The 16,769-nt window shown below is 32.5% G+C and overlaps 1 protein-coding gene across 2 annotated transcripts; it reads right to left on the reverse strand.

Annotated features, from left to right (window-relative positions):
* LOC112020188 (uncharacterized) lies at nt 1–4,783 on the reverse strand. Of its 2 annotated transcripts, XM_024052744.2 has the most exons (7): nt 4,166–4,778; nt 3,752–3,944; nt 3,518–3,627; nt 2,995–3,073; nt 2,826–2,893; nt 1,716–1,782; nt 1–286 (listed from the first exon to the last, which is right to left on the reverse strand). In XM_024052744.2, exons 1-7 carry the CDS (start codon nt 4,394–4,396, stop codon nt 174–176), a joined length of 861 nt encoding a protein of 286 aa, XP_023908512.1. In that variant the 5' UTR covers nt 4,397–4,778; the 3' UTR covers nt 1–173. The 2 variants fall into 2 exon arrangements, with proteins under 2 accessions (XP_023908512.1, XP_023908514.1); XM_024052746.2 differs by lacking the exon at nt 3,518–3,627 and having other exon boundaries at nt 2,995–3,078; nt 4,166–4,783.
* Between the last annotated feature and the right edge of the window lie 11,986 nt (nt 4,784–16,769).

Consider the following 16,769-nt stretch of genomic DNA (forward strand, 5'->3'; position numbering starts at 1 on the left):
TGAAAAGAAACTAAAAACATAGATGAATAAAAAATGCATATTACATTATGCACAATAGGTCACTTTGGATCGCTTCTTTTAGTGTTACATATAGTTATTTCCACTTGTAAGAAGTGGCATCTCAAAGTACAAGCTGTCAATAAAAACAACAACAGAATGTGCATCTGAATTATTTACAGTGGTTCTTTCGCTGGTGTGCCTGGATCGCGAGGATACTTCCTTGGGGTGGAGTGATCTTTTAAACATATGATGGCGGTCCGCTGTCCATATGGGCTCTGTGACTCCACTGGGCACATGTGTCAAAGGTAACAACCACTTCAATAAGGTACTATATTTAACTGATCCTTAGTGCAAGGTCATTTACACATTTAAAGATTGTAGCAAAAAAAAAATTATGCATTTAAAGATTTAAAGGTAAAATGAGAAATGACTGTGGGTCTACAGGTAGTTTTACACAAAGCAATCATCCAATTAAGTTGACAAATGACAACTGAAGTCAATATTATAGCCAGAAACAAAGAGTAATGGCTTGTTTGGAAGTTTAGAGAGGGAGGAGAGTAGAGGGGAGGGGAGTAGTGAGGAGGAGAGTAGAGGAAAATGATTCCCCTCCACCTTGTTTGGATGTTTTTAAAATTAGTAAGGGGGAAGAGAGTAATTAGCCTTTCCCCTTGTGTAATTTTGTTAATATAATAAGGGTAAATTAGATAATTTACTTGGTCAATAGTTTATGTACTCTACTCTCCCTCCAAATCTCTCCAATTTGGGGGAATTAAAAATAGGGGGCTAGAGGGAGTTGAAACCCCTCCAAACCCCTCCAAACCCCTCCCCCTCCTTCCTTAAAAAACTTCCAAATAAGGTAATTAGATTACTCTCCCTCTCTCTACTCTACTCCCCCTCCTTTTTTAAACATCCAAACAGGCCATAAGTAAATGATGATATTATGAGAAAGCCCAAAAATTGCTGAGTTCTGATTGTAAACCTGGGAAATTAGCAAGGTTCACAAGCATGCTTTCTAAACCAACTCCACACAGGTAGTAAAACCCTTTAACATGTGACAAGTGGAAGCTTACACTTGATGCTACACTTTTCCAGAAGCATTTGGAAGACTTGACCTTAACGTCAAGGCAATGTTATCAAATTTGTTTTGGACAGAATTGTGGTTTATTCATGATGACCATGCATATTTTTCCATGTAACCGTGCAAGCCCAAAATTAATAGCCATCTTCTCTTAGAATATCTGAGCACAACTTCAACCATTTTTAATTTATTTTAAAAAACTCTCATGCCCACAGCTCTTCTCCCTCCTCAATCTTTACACTTTTTTTTCTTGACAAAGGTCTCCCACATTCCTACCTTTTTCTTGGCATGAAGTAAATAACTTCAAGCAAGGTTTAATAAGATCAGAGGCATTTGAATTCAATGAAAATTTTTTCTTTTTAAACAAGTCAAAATGCAAAACAGATAACAAAAAAAATCCCCTTCTTTTGTTGAGATAATTGGAAAACATGATATGCATAGGAATCTTCCTCATGGTCAGTTCAGGTGATAACATTGCATGATTTCAAGCAGTTAACAAAAAGAAGACTTTTTGGGGAAAGACAAACCCTTGGCAATAATGTCCAATTTCATTAAAGCAATCATCTAAAGACATGAGTGTGTTTCTAGATCATTAACATACACATGATATGCCAAACTGAAAACATTACAAACAGACCTGAGCACAGTTGCAACAGGGAAGCACCCATCATTTGGATTGCTCTTTCTGCATTCCTAACTTCTTCCTGGCCAAATGTACCATATAAAAGATCAGTTGATAGCTTTTTTTCATTGGTAAGTTACACACCTAGTGGGTCTTGAACTCATGACCTTCCTCCACCCCGTTATTTATGGAGGGAATGCCATATCTAGAGCTCACTGGCCAGTTAATAGTTCACACTAATGAAAATAAAAATGGCAATTTATCATGTACATTTCAAGGCAGTTTTTCCTTGAATGCATTTGCAGACCCTAAATTGTCATAATCATTACATTGCATAATACACAGAAACTGAAGTAAATCAATGTTTGTCCTCATTGAATTAAATAGAATTTTATAGAAGTGTATGAATAGAAACATTTTCAGGATTTTTTCAAGAAAAACAACTCATACTTTTTTTTTGTGCTCTTGTGGAGACATTGACAATATACAGTGACTCCTTTAGAGATGACTGAACTAGGCCTTCAAACGCCATGTGTAAGAATGTTTTACTGATAATTGGTTCATGAGCCCTGCCTCTTTTTGTTTATGATTTAGGCGTTCTTATATTCTTTTGGCTTGAAACATAAGGATGGAATCTTGGACTTTATAAGTAGGTGACATATTTTTTCAGGTCCAGTTTATTGCAGACTGAAAATCACATCAGAAAAGAAGAACCTGGGCAATCATCCCCACCCATAAGTAAGGGGTACAAGGTGAGGTCTTGGGTTCAATACCATGCGAGTGTGAGTTGTGTAACAAAAAAAAAAAAACCTAGGCAGTTCCAAGTTCAGAAAAAATTTGACTAATGAACTAAGGCTTTTACTACTAAAAAACACACATGAAGACCAACAATGTAACTAGAACTAAAAATAAGACCATGGAAGAGACTAGGATACAACTGACTAGAAACCATTAGACAGGCCCAAGATCTTCATCTGGCCACTAACAATTACAGCCTAAGAATCAAGGGCCATGGGCCATCTCTTGTATACTTTTTTGCAGCCAACAACCTCCATTGATATTAATCTTCAGTAAAAGGCAATGATCGGGTAGCTGAAGTTCCATAAGTGAACAGTAGAAACATACCTGAGGATCATGACCCTTTGCAGCTACAAACAAACCACCAACACGAACCAGAGGAAGACAGTACTCAGCTGAAAATGAAGAAACCAGAACAATTTTATCAATGATGTTGAACCACTTGAAGTCTTGAAAATACATAGAAGAAACCAAGAAAAGGAGTTTTCAAGATTGCCTAAGATTCTCATTTCTGCAACTGCCCTGGCCACTGCTACATCAAATTGCTCTCTGAAGCAAAGATCCTGCCCCAAATTCTGTCCTATAACAAGGTTTGTAATGTGAATTGGAGCCAGGAAAAGGTAATTGGTTAGCAACATAAACAATCTGAATGTGCAGACTTCAGAAAGAAAATCAAAATATATGTGGATAGGTACATCCTTAGAAACACAATCCAATGTGAATTGTAAACAATACGTCCAACAAATAGCTTAATAAGCCAATACCCACTCAAGAAAAAAGGGTCCTTTTAACTCAGTTGTAAGGTAATGCCATGGTAACGTGTGAGTTGCGGTCTTAAATCCAATAAGGGGTTTTGGCTTTTTCCATAAAACCGCAGCTAGTATTATTATTTGGAAGGGGAATAGAGGTATAGTCAATAGTTATCTCAGGGGGTGAAAAGAACTTTACAAACATGCTAATTAAGTATCAAATTTTAAAATGAAAACATTGAAGAAGAAGAAGGAAGACAGAAGCAATACCTCCGCTCTTCCTCTTACAACTTTGACATTAGACAAGCCGGTAAGACCTATCACATGCTCCAAGAAAACACACCGCTTGTTCATTGACTCTAATAGAGTTACCTTCCAATCTTTGCATCCAAAATCATGTGAACAAATAAAAAAAAAAAAAAATCATTTTACAACAGAACAAACTAATGTAAATTGCACAAAATTAATAGCAACCCAGATTAATGTAGCTTATAATGTATTCACCTGGACAAGCAATGGCTAAAATTAAACCGGGAAGCCCGGCGCCGCTTCCAACATCAACAAGATTAATGTTGTTGATTGAATGGTTACAGTGAGAGACATAAGAATTCTTTATAGGTGGTAGTATTGAAAGTGAATCCTCAATGTGCCTTTCCATGACTTCATTTACCTCTCTAACAGCAGTAAGATTCATTCTCTGCACATTGAGAATAACTCTTAGAACTAAGAAACTACTTTTATGAGAAAGTGAATTTTTTTTTTTCAATTTCTGCAAACTCAAAAGGTAATAATCATTAAAGCTTTGATGGGTATTTGAAAAACAAAAGTTTAATGAGACTAAAATCATGAATCAATAAATTCTACATTTTTCTCAGCAACCAAACAGAGAGTTAATTCAGTGAGAGGTAAGAGAGAGACCTGGTTCCATTCTAGAAGAGTGTGGACGTAGAGATTGACCTGGTCTTTTTGGCGGGAAGTTAGGGTTTCGAAATAGGAAGAGGAGCTAAGGGCACTCCTAGTGACTAGGGTTTTGGTGCTGAGTCTGTACGGACAGGAAATTGTTGAGGACGGAAGGTGTTTGATGAAATTCCCAAGAGAAAAATGAACGTTGTTGGGAACTGTTATGTTTACGCTACGCCAAACTAACATTTTTTCGCGCTCACATCAACCTCATACTCTCCGAAGGCTCAGATAATTGGGATTTGGATGGGTTTTATTTAGGTGGGTTTTATCAATACTACTATTTAAGAGCTAATTTAAACTGAATTTTTTTTTTTTTTTCAAAATACCCCTACATTCTATATTTAAGTAAGGGCAAAATTTGGTAAAAATGTATCTTTAACTCCCACACCACTCACGATCCCATAGATTTTGAAACCCACGTATAATTCATAGCACACAACCAACCGGTTTCCCAATCTAAATCTTGAACTTTCTCTCAAAAATGTTACTCACAATCAAACGATTTCTAGAAATGTTTACACCCTGGCAACAACTCTTGCCCAAATCAACCACCGTTTGATGCAACTTTATGGGTCTTTCCTCTAAAATTGTTTGGTTCTTTTTCTTTTTTTTTTTTTTTTTTGGTTGGATTTGATTACTGTGTCTAATTGTTTGGAGTTGAAACTGTATATCCAGGAGAGAGAGAGAGAGAGAGAGAGAGAGAGAGAGAGAGAGAGAGAGAGTTGGTTTTCCACAACAAGAGTATTATCAATATTATTTAATAAAGATGGCTGGACAAAATTGGTGAAGGTAGATGAGAATTATGAAGGTTTGTCACATTCCAACTACATGGTTGCCAAGGTTTTGTCTCACCCTTTTGAATTAATGCTATTTAAGAATTATCAATTACTCTACTTATTTTTTAATTTCCTTTTTTTTTTCTTCTTACATTTCTAGGTTTTGAAATTATGCCTTTTTCTTATGTGTTCTGTTCTATTATGGGTAAGCAGGATTGAAATTGTGGGGTTTCTAATCTTTGCTCAAGCTTTTTTATTTCATTTTTTTCCTTTATGTGTGCTGCATGATTATTACAGAGGTTTATCATTCTTTAGAAATGACAAAATGTTAGTTGTAACTTTTAGTAGAAGTTATTTCATGACTTCATCACAAAAAATTCGAACTGAGCAATGTTATCTACTAAATCGTTTTATATTTTAGGATGACAATTCCTTTGATCTCTTCAATCTTCAAAATGCCAGCTTTCTTTTCTCACTTCTCATTCTCCCTTCTATATTTTATCTACAATCTAAACCAATGCAATTTAATTTGGTTGGTGAGGATTGATATTTGTGACTTTGTCTGTTTGAAGCTCTAAACCAATGCAAAAACAATGATGATATGGAGCAGGGGGCATTTGGGATTGACATGGGTAAAAGTTTTTCATAATTTAACACTTATTTATACAAAGGAGGGGACACGTTAGTTTGATATTTCTGACTTTGTGTGTTTGAAGTTATGTGTGGCATGTAGAAACTTTACCAAGCAAGGGTAGGTTTTTCATAAATTACAACTTATTTCTCTTTGTTTTTAAAATCAACAATTTACTATTATTTTTCTATGGAAATAGTATAGATTATGATGTTTGCTTTGTTCTACAAGTTCAAAACAATATTGGACCTTTAGGAATGTTAAAAAGGGTTGTTAGGAAAGGAAAGAGTATTGTTGATGGGCTACAATCTATTTTTTGGTAAAAGTTAATAATTTGCATCCAAATGCTCAATTTATAATTTTAATAATTTTAATATTTGGTACAAACGCATAACACTCATCACACCCCTAGGTATTTTTGTGATTGAAAAATGTAGTAATCTCAATTTATAATGGATGCAAATTATTAACTTTTACCAAAAAATAGAAGAGCCTTTGAGCACATGCGTGAACGCGTGCTCGAAGGCTAGTTGTTGATAATTGTTTTTAACTAAAAATCTGCAATATAGTACTTGGTTTGCTAATGTTCAATATCACACATGGTTTTCTTTGGGAAAAAAAATCCAGCTTTACTTGTCATCAAGTATCTAAATCATGTATGGATCTAAGAAAATTCTAGAAATATATAGGAGAATCAAATATCGTGTGCTGAGAGTTGGAAAAAAAAATCTGACATCGACAATCTTAAGCTACAAGAGGGACAACTTAATCCCTTTGAGAGATCGGCCTTTTCCCTCATTCCAAATGCTCCACATCAAACACATTATGATTGTAGCCCATCAACAATACTCTTTCCTTTCCTAACAACCCTTTTTAACATTCCTAAAGGTCCAATATTGTTTTGAACTTGTAGAACAAAGCAAACATCATAATCTATACTATTTCCATAGAAAAATAATAGTAAATTGTTGATTTTAAAAACAAAGAGAAATAAGTTGTAATTTATGAAAAACCTACCCTTGCTTGGTAAAGTTTCTACATGCCACACATAACTTCAAACACACAAAGTCAGAAATATCAAACTAACATGTCCCCTCCTTTGTATAAATAAGTGTTAAATTATGAAAAACTTATACCCATGTCGATCCCAAATGCCCCCTGCTCCATATCATCATTGTTTTTGCATTGGTTTAGAGCTTCAAACAGACAAAGTCACAAATATCAATCCTCACCAACCAAATTAAATTGCATTGGTTTAGATTGTAGATAAAATATAGAAGGGAGAATGAGAAGTGAGAAAAGAAAGTTGGCATTATGAAGATTGAAGAGATCAAAGGAATTGTCATCCTAAAATATATAACGATTTAGTAGATAACATTGCTCAGTTCTAATTTTTTGTGATGAAGTCATGAAATAACTTCTACTAAAAGTTACAACTAACATTTTGTCATTTATAAAGAAGGATAAATCTCTGTAATAATCATGCAGCACACATAAAGGAAAAAAATGAAATAAAAAAGCTTGAGCAAAGATTAGAAACCCCACAATTTCAATCCTGCTTACCCATAATAGAACAGAACACATAAGAAAAAGGCATAATTTCAAAACCTAGAAATGTAAGAAGAAAAAAAAAAGGAAATTAAAAAATAAGTAGAGTAATTGATAATTCTTAAATAGCATTAATTCAAAAGGGTGAGACAAAACCTTGGCAACCATGTAGTTGGAATGTGACAAACCTTCATAATTCTCATCTACCTTCACCAATTTTGTCCAGCCATCTTTATTGAATAATATTGATAATACTCTTGTTGTGGAAAACCAACTCTCTCTCTCTCTCTCTCTCTCTCTCTCTCTCTCTCTGTGCCCTGGATATACAGTTTCAACTCCAAACAATCAGACACAGTAATCAAATCCAAAAAAAAAAAAAAAAAAAAACGAACCAAACAATTTTAGAGGAAAGACCTGTAAAGTTGCGTCAAACGGTGGTTGACCTGGGCAAGAGTTGTTGCCTGGGTGTAAACATTTCTAGAAACCGTATGATTATGAGTAACATTTTTGAGAGAGAGTTTAAGATTTAGATTGGGAAACCGGTTGGTTGTGTGCTAAGAATTATACGTGGGTTTCAAAATCTTTGGGATCGTGGGTGGTGAGGGGGAGAGAACGTGAGTGTATTAGGAGCATGTTCCTATTTTGTAGATAGTGTCTTGAGAGTTAAATAAGCATTTTTACCAAGTTTTGCCCATACTTAAACATAAGATGTAGGGGTATTTTGGAACAAAAAAAAATCCGGTCCAAACTAGAGAACCCTCTTAAATAGTAGTATAGACAATTAGATTATCTTAGAAACTATTTAGAATTTGCACATTTCTGCAATTTTAATTCTTATCCTTCCCATATAAAGTAATACAAGTTCGTTATATCCATATTAAAATCCTAAGTGGAGATTCAAATGATGATTGATGAGGGAAAGACATGCAAAGCTTTTTATTGGGGGAAGACATGACATGTAGGAAATGCCTGCACTATATACTTACTATCTCAAATACCATAACAATCCTATATGGAAATCCTTTTAAGAAAACTAGCCTCTTAACATGCGCTCAGCATGTGCTCAGAAACTCTTTTATTTTTTAGTAAAAGTTAATAATTTGCATTATTATAAATTGGGATTACTACATTTTTTAATCACAAAAATACCTAAGGGTGTGATGAGTGTTATGCTTGGAGAAAGGTTAATAATTTTAATATTTGGTACAACGCATAACACTCATCACACCCCTAAGTATTTTTGTAATTGAAAAATGTAGTAATCTCAATTTATAATGGATGGAAATTATTAACGTTTATCAAAAAAATAGAAGAGCATTTGAGCATGTGTGTGAGCGCGTGCTCAGAGATTAGTTTATCTATAAATCACATCCTACTTTGGACCACTTCAAAATCAGCCCAAGAAGCAAATGGTCATGTAAGCCCAACTTGTCACAGCAAAACATGATTAGAACAACTTTGATTTGGGGTTAAGGAGGGTCTCCAAAAAAGAAGAAAAAGAATAAGCATTTTAAAGATCAAAATCTTGCACAAGCTATTTAAAATTTGTATGTAAAAATCAGGAGTTAATTAAAATTCGAATATAAATTAAATAAAAGATTAATACTTAAATAATTACTAAAAAAAAATTATTTCCATAAATTTAGCCTATAATTTTTATTTTTTGTTATGAAAACTAAGTATTATGCTAGATAATTTTAAATAGCTTATAAAATTGAGTTTGACTTACTTCCAGTACTTTTTTAACTAGAGATCTCATTTTATTTTAAATAAACAATGACAAGTGGTAGTGAGTTTTAATATCCACATTTTATTTAGTTAGTAGATGATGTGACATTTTCTTATTAAAATAAAAGGAGATTCCAGTTAAAAAAGTACCAAAGGTAAGCCAAACCTTAAATTTTTTTTATAAAAAGAGTAACTTAAAGTTCTTAAAATTCTGGTAATAAAGGTTTAGTTAGAGTACAATTAACTAAATAATTCAATGTATTTATTGTGTGGTGAAAAATATTTTGATGATTGGTATTAAAAAAATAGGGAAAAATAAATGGTCAGCATTATAAAGAGATGTAGGAATTATACATAATAATTCAAGAGAAACAAATATAATACATCTATCAATTAACAATTATATCATGTGCATATGTAATAAAAATCTACAATAAGATGTGAGAAATTTACATACTAAATTATATTATTCAAGGAACTCACAAGCAATTAGGATGCTCTCCTCAGCTGGTTAGAATTAATAAGAACTTTCTTTCCTCCTCTCACACCTCTTGCAAGTGTGGCTTTGACAATATATAATATTCAGAAAAGACATTACCAACCATAAAATCCTTCCTATTGTAATAACAATTCATGTGACAGATATGTTACATTCATTAATAAATAACCTCATTAATTAGATTCATTAATAAATAAGTTCATTAATTAACATGTCATTACTTTTGTAACTCCACACTAACACATGGATTCATCTATCGTTCATATCCAAAATCACTATAATGACAGCACCTCTTATAGGAGGCCAAGTTACTAGCAATGACACGATAGATTTATTAAGGCCAATACTCAACATGCATGAATCTAATTCGGAAGCACTTCCGAGATTATTATGACTAACCATCGAAAGATTAGCCCTTATTGTCTTCCATAATCTGAGCAATTTTAACTTGCACCTCGTTTCTACCATGGTCCAACATTGTCCTTATCAAAATATGCTACATCATGATGGATATAGTCAAGTCAAGGACTATAATGAAATGATTCATAATCTTAGTCTACAATATCAAGTAGACATATTTCAATATTCCAATATTTTATATGATAAAAATATTGCAAAATTTCACAAGAAATTTTGAATAATTAATTATTGATGATAAAATATCATGTTGGGCCATATTATTCTAACAAGAGAAAATACAAAGTGGATAAGGTATTTGTTTTACACAACCATAATATGTAGTATACAATTTTTATTATACAATATATAATGTGACGGTGTGTGAAATTGGAGACAAGGTCATGAACTGTGTGTTATGTACAACATGTGTATTGATTGGACTAAGTTATAGAACTCCCACTAGGGGTGTCAATTCGAGTTAGTGTGTCGGATTCGTGTCGTGTCGAGGTAGGGGTATTCGACTAAATGGCTCAACTCAAGTCCAACTCATTTAATAATTATGTCATGATCCTTCAATCCTAATCTAACCTGTTAATAAGGCGGGTTGACCTAACCCAACCCACTTGACATGCTTAATAAACGGGTTGTGTTGGGTTGACACGATTGTAACACAACCCACTTCAACCTGCATAATATTAAATATAACATCCATCTATAAATTTTTTTTTTTTTTTTTTACATCCAAAAAATAGTGCGTACATTTCAAGTCTTCAACCCCATATTCAAAATAATATAGTTCAACAATAATATAACATCCATCTAGAAATAAGTTCTTTACACTCCTATTCTTTAAAAAAGAAAAAAAAAAAGAGTTCTTTACACTCCAAAAGAATTGCATACACTTCAACCTAAATTCAAGTAGCATCATAAAAAATAGCCAATAATTTGTCAATCTTTTCTACCTTACTCCACTCAACAACAATAGGACAATTCTTATAATTAGAGTAAGTCAATTCTAAGTGACAAAAAACACGCCGATAGTAAAGAGCATTCTCAATCATAAGAAAGGTAGAACTCCACATAGTGGGAACATCTTGTCTTAAGCCTCTCTTACCATCCAAAGACATTTGATTCACCGACTCTAAAAACTTTTGCTTCCTCACTTGTAAAGTGAGTAGTACGGTTGAAAAAAAAAAAAAAAAAAGATATTTATAAGAATGTTTAGAGATTTAGGGTTTGTAAGGTTTAGAGATCTAGAGTTTGTAAAGTTTCAATTTCCATTATATCCCTTATAAGTTTGTGTAATTAATCACTTTTCTTTTTAAATTTAAAATATAGGTTGGATATAAAAGTTATTTGACAAATCTAAAATAAAATGAATATTTATTTGCTATACGAGTTAAACGAGTTGTGTTAGATTGGTCATTTTGAGTTGACAAAAATAAATTGGCGTATCAAACGTGTTTATTGTAGATTACACCAGTTGACCCGCTTATGACACGTTTCTTATCATGTCGCTTTCGGGTTAATCCGTTTATGACACAAACCCGCTAAGGCCCAACCCTAACCTGTAAAAACACGTGTCAGGTTCGTGTCGTGTTCACGGGTTGGGTCGAACATTGACACCCTCCCACTTCACTTTATATGGTTTTTTTTTTTTTAATATTCATTTCAAAAAAAATAATCTTAGCATTTTCATTTATTAAAAAAAGCTTGAAATTTAGAAGTAGGAACTAATGTAGTTAGTAATTTTTTTTGACCTCATAACAAAGATCCGAAATGGGATCTTGTAGAAAAGAGGAGTTAAAGAGAGAGAACTCATTGTATAATCTTTAAAGGCCCTATTTGGATGGGAGATTATTTTTTAAGTTATTTTATTTATTCAATTAGGTACTGGTTGTTAAAACCCTACTTTTATTTAGGTATAAATTTCTTTTATTAAAAAGAAAACCAACAACAACAAAAAAGCTAATTAATAAAAATAAGATCATCTAAACACACTCTTAACTCCTATAGACCCTTTCAAAAAATGAGCAACTAAAAGAATAATAAAAAAAAAAATCCTATAGACAAAAAAAGAGTCTCGTTAGCTTGGGCTAGATTCTAAAAGTTGGGCTTGCAGCAAAGGTTCCATTTACAAACCCCATGTTGGAAAAACCAGTTTTATGTTATAAAATTTTCCCTTTAGAGTTTAGACTTTAGAAAGTGTATGAATGTTGCATGTTACTTTTGAGCTTGTATTTATAATATTTTCACAGCTAAGTTGGTGCTACCCACTTTCATATTGTAATGATGATATGCAGATTTTTGGAACCAAACAGGTCATAGCACTAGTGAAATGAAAAGCACTTTTCTCTGTTGAGTCATAGGAACCACACTACCTATCTATTAATCCCTGTGCATTTGCGGTGGAATCACATAAAGATAGCTAGCATGGGTCCCCGTCCTTCTCACTAGTAGCGGTTTGATTTCTATATCATGGTTCCTAGTTCCTACCAAAAACAAATGGCAAGAGATTCTATCATGTTTGGGTTAGTAACTTATTGCATAAATGTTCTTTATCTCAGTCTTTTGTGTCAAAACAAAGTTGTTTATATAAGGGAGTTTCAATTATTTTAACTGGTAAAGCTTTTGTCGTAAAATAAGAAATTTAGAATGTCTTTGTTTGATAATAAAAAATAGTCATATATAACAATAAAGAACAATTATCAATGACAGACGCTATATGTTGAAACTATTTCAAAAAAGAAAAAGAAAAAAATACAATGTTGTTTATCTTAGTCTTAAATGGGGGACATGGTATAGTATGTGAGAGCATCTATGACTGATTAGCCAAAAGAAAGAAAAAAGAGTGCATGCGTATCTTCATAAAGTTCTTTGGTCTCTCGTTGAAAATTGAAAGAGAATTTTAGTTCACACAAGGAAGAAAATAAAATAAAAAACCCATGAAAGTGTTTTAGGTTTTATGAGAAGCTATTGCTTTAATCATTTATATCATTGCTGCCTCTCACTTACTAATATGTTCAAGTCATTTCATAACAGTTCTTTGAAAGTAAGGGGTTAACAATTAAATTCTTCTACGGAACCTGAACCTGTTAATGTATGTTTTTAAAGATATTTGTTAATAAATCATTTTAGAAAAATTTTAATATTATTGTTATAGAAAATACTAAAATAAATTAGTTATTTTTTTAATTTTTCTATAAAAAGTTTTCAAAAATAATTTATAAACCAATGTTATTAGAGCATACGTTAACTTTTCGGTCTTCTATTTAGCCCCCAAAAAAGTGTACAGTCTTAAAATGTAGGAAGGTTTTTTTTTTTCTCTCTCTTTCTCCCGAGCTTCTTTTTAAATATTATTATTATTATTATTATTATTGTTGTTGTTGTTGTGCATTACAATCCAAATTTGACTACTCATAAATGTCCAGCAAAAGAGAAAACAAAGACAACTGACTATATTGGACAAAGATATGCCTGTAGATTAATAGAAGATTATAAAGTGAGATATAGCAAGTTCTTTTTGGATATATTGATATTTGATGCCAGAATGGAATCGAACAAGAGAGCGATAAAGACTGGGGCGACATGAAATCCTGTGAACTTTTGGGTATTGCGTTTGGACTTTGTTCGGTGCTAAAAAGATCTTGAATCTCCGGAAATTTTTCACTTTTCTAGAGCATACTTTTTCTTTTTTTATCGAACTACTTGGGTTTTGCCACAATAATTTTCACCATAAAAGAGAAAAGTGAAACAAAAGACTGGCTTATGTGGGTGACTTTATCAGGGTCAAACTTAAAAGTCATTGAGCATTGAACAAAGGCTTAAATGGGTCGTTTTACTACCCTAAATTTATCATCCTATCTATTATGAAAGCAATTTCTTTTTAAGTGAAACTAATAGGAATAATTAACCCCACCTCAAGGGGTCTGCTGGACTGTTAATAAGTTTGGCAGGCTGAGATCACGTCGGTTAAGGCCTTAAACAAACGCTAATTATGGAGGTCTCATTCAAAAATACACTTATGACCACATACTTTCATAAGTATCTATAATCACACCTCTCTATAAAAGGAAGGAAAACCATTTGGTTTAGGGATTGGCTCTCTCTCTCTAACCTGCTCGAGAACTCTCTGACTTGCCCGAGGTCATTCTACCGAGGACTCTCTCTTTGCTCATCTAACTCATACTTTTTCTGACCTTAGTCTCCTTATACTTTTCAGTTTATACCTATCTTTAGCAGAGCTTCCTTTAATCAATAAATTCATTGTAAGAATGTCAACCGAACCATATTTAAACCCACTAAACCAGGGACGGACCCACGGTGGGGCAGAGGGGGGCCATTGCCCCCCCCCCCCCCCAAACAAAAAAAAAAAAATAGTATAAAAAAATTAAGATTTGCTATTTTATATATATATATATATATATTTGTCTCTCCTCATCTAAAATATTTAGATATTGACCTACAAGAAAATAAATAAATAAATAAAATTCATGCCCCTTTAACTACAAAAAACAAAATAAAAAAAATAAATATGGACTAAACAAAAATCGCGGACAAAATAAGAAACACTTATTTTGTATGTTATACTTAATTGATGTGTTTTATAATATGAAATGTTTAAGAAATATTTATTTTGTATGTAGTATTTTGTTGAATATGAAATAGATATTAGTTTTTATTTTCATAAGTTTTTTTTTTTTGGTTTTAAGCTTTGGCCCCCTCAGGTATGAATCCTAGTTCCGTCCCTGCACTAAACTAACGTATATATGATGCAAGCTTGTTCACATTATAAATTTATAACTAGTTAGGTTTCTGGGCTTTGTGTGCAGGAAGTTTTATCTTTCTTCTTCTTCTTTAAAAAAAATAATAACTATATTCAATTTTGGAAAAAACGTGAATACAAACTAGTGGAAAATATAACAGCTAAACGATAAGTTTTTTTTTTTTTTGGTTTTTGGTTTTTGTTTTTTGTTTTTTGTTTTTTTTTGTTTTGTTTTTTTTTTTTTTTTTTTTGAGGAACAGCTAAACGATAACGATAAGTTAATTCCTCACACTATGTATTATTTTCTTTTTCACTTCCCACCATTTGTTTTTCAAATAATAGTGTAACATTTGCAAAGGAAGGGAAAGCGATATGAAAATGTTGACAAGTGCAACAGGATAAATATAACATTCTCCTCTCTTTTTTCTCCGATCTTGACTAAACATAATGGTAAGAGCAATTGTCACGTTGCTTGCGGGTGTCAATTATGGAGAAAGGAAACATGATATGTTGAAATATGTTTTGATATGGAATAAAAATTTCAAACATTCGGGGCATCCTAGGAAAGATAAGCAGCCATCAAGCAACTGTTTCCTTTAATAGATTATTATTATTAGTTGCCTAAATGATAAGATGCATGATTAGATGATTAAGAAAATAGAGATGTTTGGGTTGTGATTCGAATACATAGCTCAATAAACATTGGACAGGTTAGTCATGATGAAATAGCATTCAGTTAAGAGTTTGAGAAATCAAGCTCTCTTAGATGGGATAGGATTAGTTGATGTACAAGGGATAAAATACATGTATGGAAAAGAAGTCAAAAAAGTAAATAAATAAGAAGAGATCTATATATATTCTATAGAATATTATGTTAGCATATTCAACTGTAAAGTGTTATGGTGTATCAAGTAATGTCTCACATTTAGAGGTGGACCCAAGGGAGCCTAGGCCCCCTAGCCCTAAGAAATTTTTTTTACTAGTTATATTTTTTATTTTTGCAATTGGGTCCTCCTCTTCTAAAATCTTAGGCCCCCTCCCCTTCAATCAGTCTAACTAGTGCAACCCAGCCCAGCCTTACTAACAACTATCCAATCCAAAAACTTTAAAATTAAAAAAAAAAAAAAAAAATCTAAAAATCCTAGCCAGCCCAGTATTAAGAAACAATATTATTTTGTTTTTGTTTTTGTCTTTGTTGGTAGATGATTACATCTTAATTTATTAAGAAATAATGATCAAGTATTTGTCTTGGTTGATAGTTTGTTAATACTACATATATGGATGCTTATTTAGAGATTTTTTGGCTTGTACTCTGGCTCCTTAACTTAAAATCCTAGGTTTGTTCGCGCTCATATTGATTAATAATGAAATGATTGAGTGGTTAAAATTATATCACATGTTTAAACCCATTGATTTAAGTTTTTGAATTAAGTAATATCTTTATATATTATATAAATTTTCGAGTGTTATTACCCAAATATTGGACAGATTAGTCATGAAATGCATTGAATTAAGAGTGGGAGAAGGTGATGTTTAAGGGATAAAAAAGATGTACGGAAAAGTAGTAAAGGAAGAGAAGAAATAAAAATAAAACAATGAAAGGCCACTTTTTTTTAATCTTTCCACATACAGTATAAATACACATCAGGTGTTTGATTACTTTAGAGAATACAAATTTTCAGATCAGGTAGAGAATACTCAGTTGATCCCTTCAAAATATGCTTATGTGGGGGAATCTTTATCCTTTTGCCCTTGCTGACAATGAATTATTTACTTTCAAACTTAAAACTATAAGAAGAAAACAGCTCAGAAAAGAAAGGAATACTTTCATTTTTAACAGAAAGATTGACACATTTGGGGAACAGTAACTAACATATTTTTGTCTCCATTTCTATTTACCCAAGCGCTTTTGCAGGCCAGCCAATATACGCACAAGTTTACACATTCTGCCTCAAAGTACCACCTTGCTCTATTCCTTTCTCTCATACACACACATACACACACAATTTTTCGATTCTCTCACTCTGTCATTTCTCAGCTCTATGATTCCTTTGTTATTCTATATTTCTTATTCTAGTTAAACCTATATACCCTTGTGCCTGCCAAATTCATACTTTACCTAAACCCAATAAAGTTCAAGCATTTCATCAACTCCATATACAATCATAAACAGCCTTTTTACTGTATTCAATTAAAAAATCAAAACTAAAGCA

Source organism: Quercus suber, unplaced genomic scaffold (assembly GCF_002906115.3).
Source record: "Quercus suber isolate HL8 unplaced genomic scaffold, Cork oak 2.0 scaffold_514, whole genome shotgun sequence".
Taxonomy (NCBI): domain Eukaryota; kingdom Viridiplantae; phylum Streptophyta; class Magnoliopsida; order Fagales; family Fagaceae; genus Quercus; species Quercus suber.

What these genes read in the sequence shown, in the direction of transcription:
- LOC112020188 (XM_024052744.2), bottom strand. Translation starts at nt 4,396, where the DNA reads ATGTTAGTTTGGCGTAGCGTAAACATAACAGTTCCCAACAACGTTCAT. An exon ending in CTCTTCTAGAATGGAACCAG is followed by an intron (nt 3,945 to 4,165) that starts GTCTCTCTCTTA and finishes CTCAATGTGCAG; the next exon opens with AGAATGAATCTTACTGCTGT. An exon ending in CCTGTTGCAACTGTGCTCAG is followed by an intron (nt 287 to 1,715) that starts GTCTGTTTGTAA and finishes ACATGTGCCCAG; the next exon opens with TGGAGTCACAGAGCCCATAT.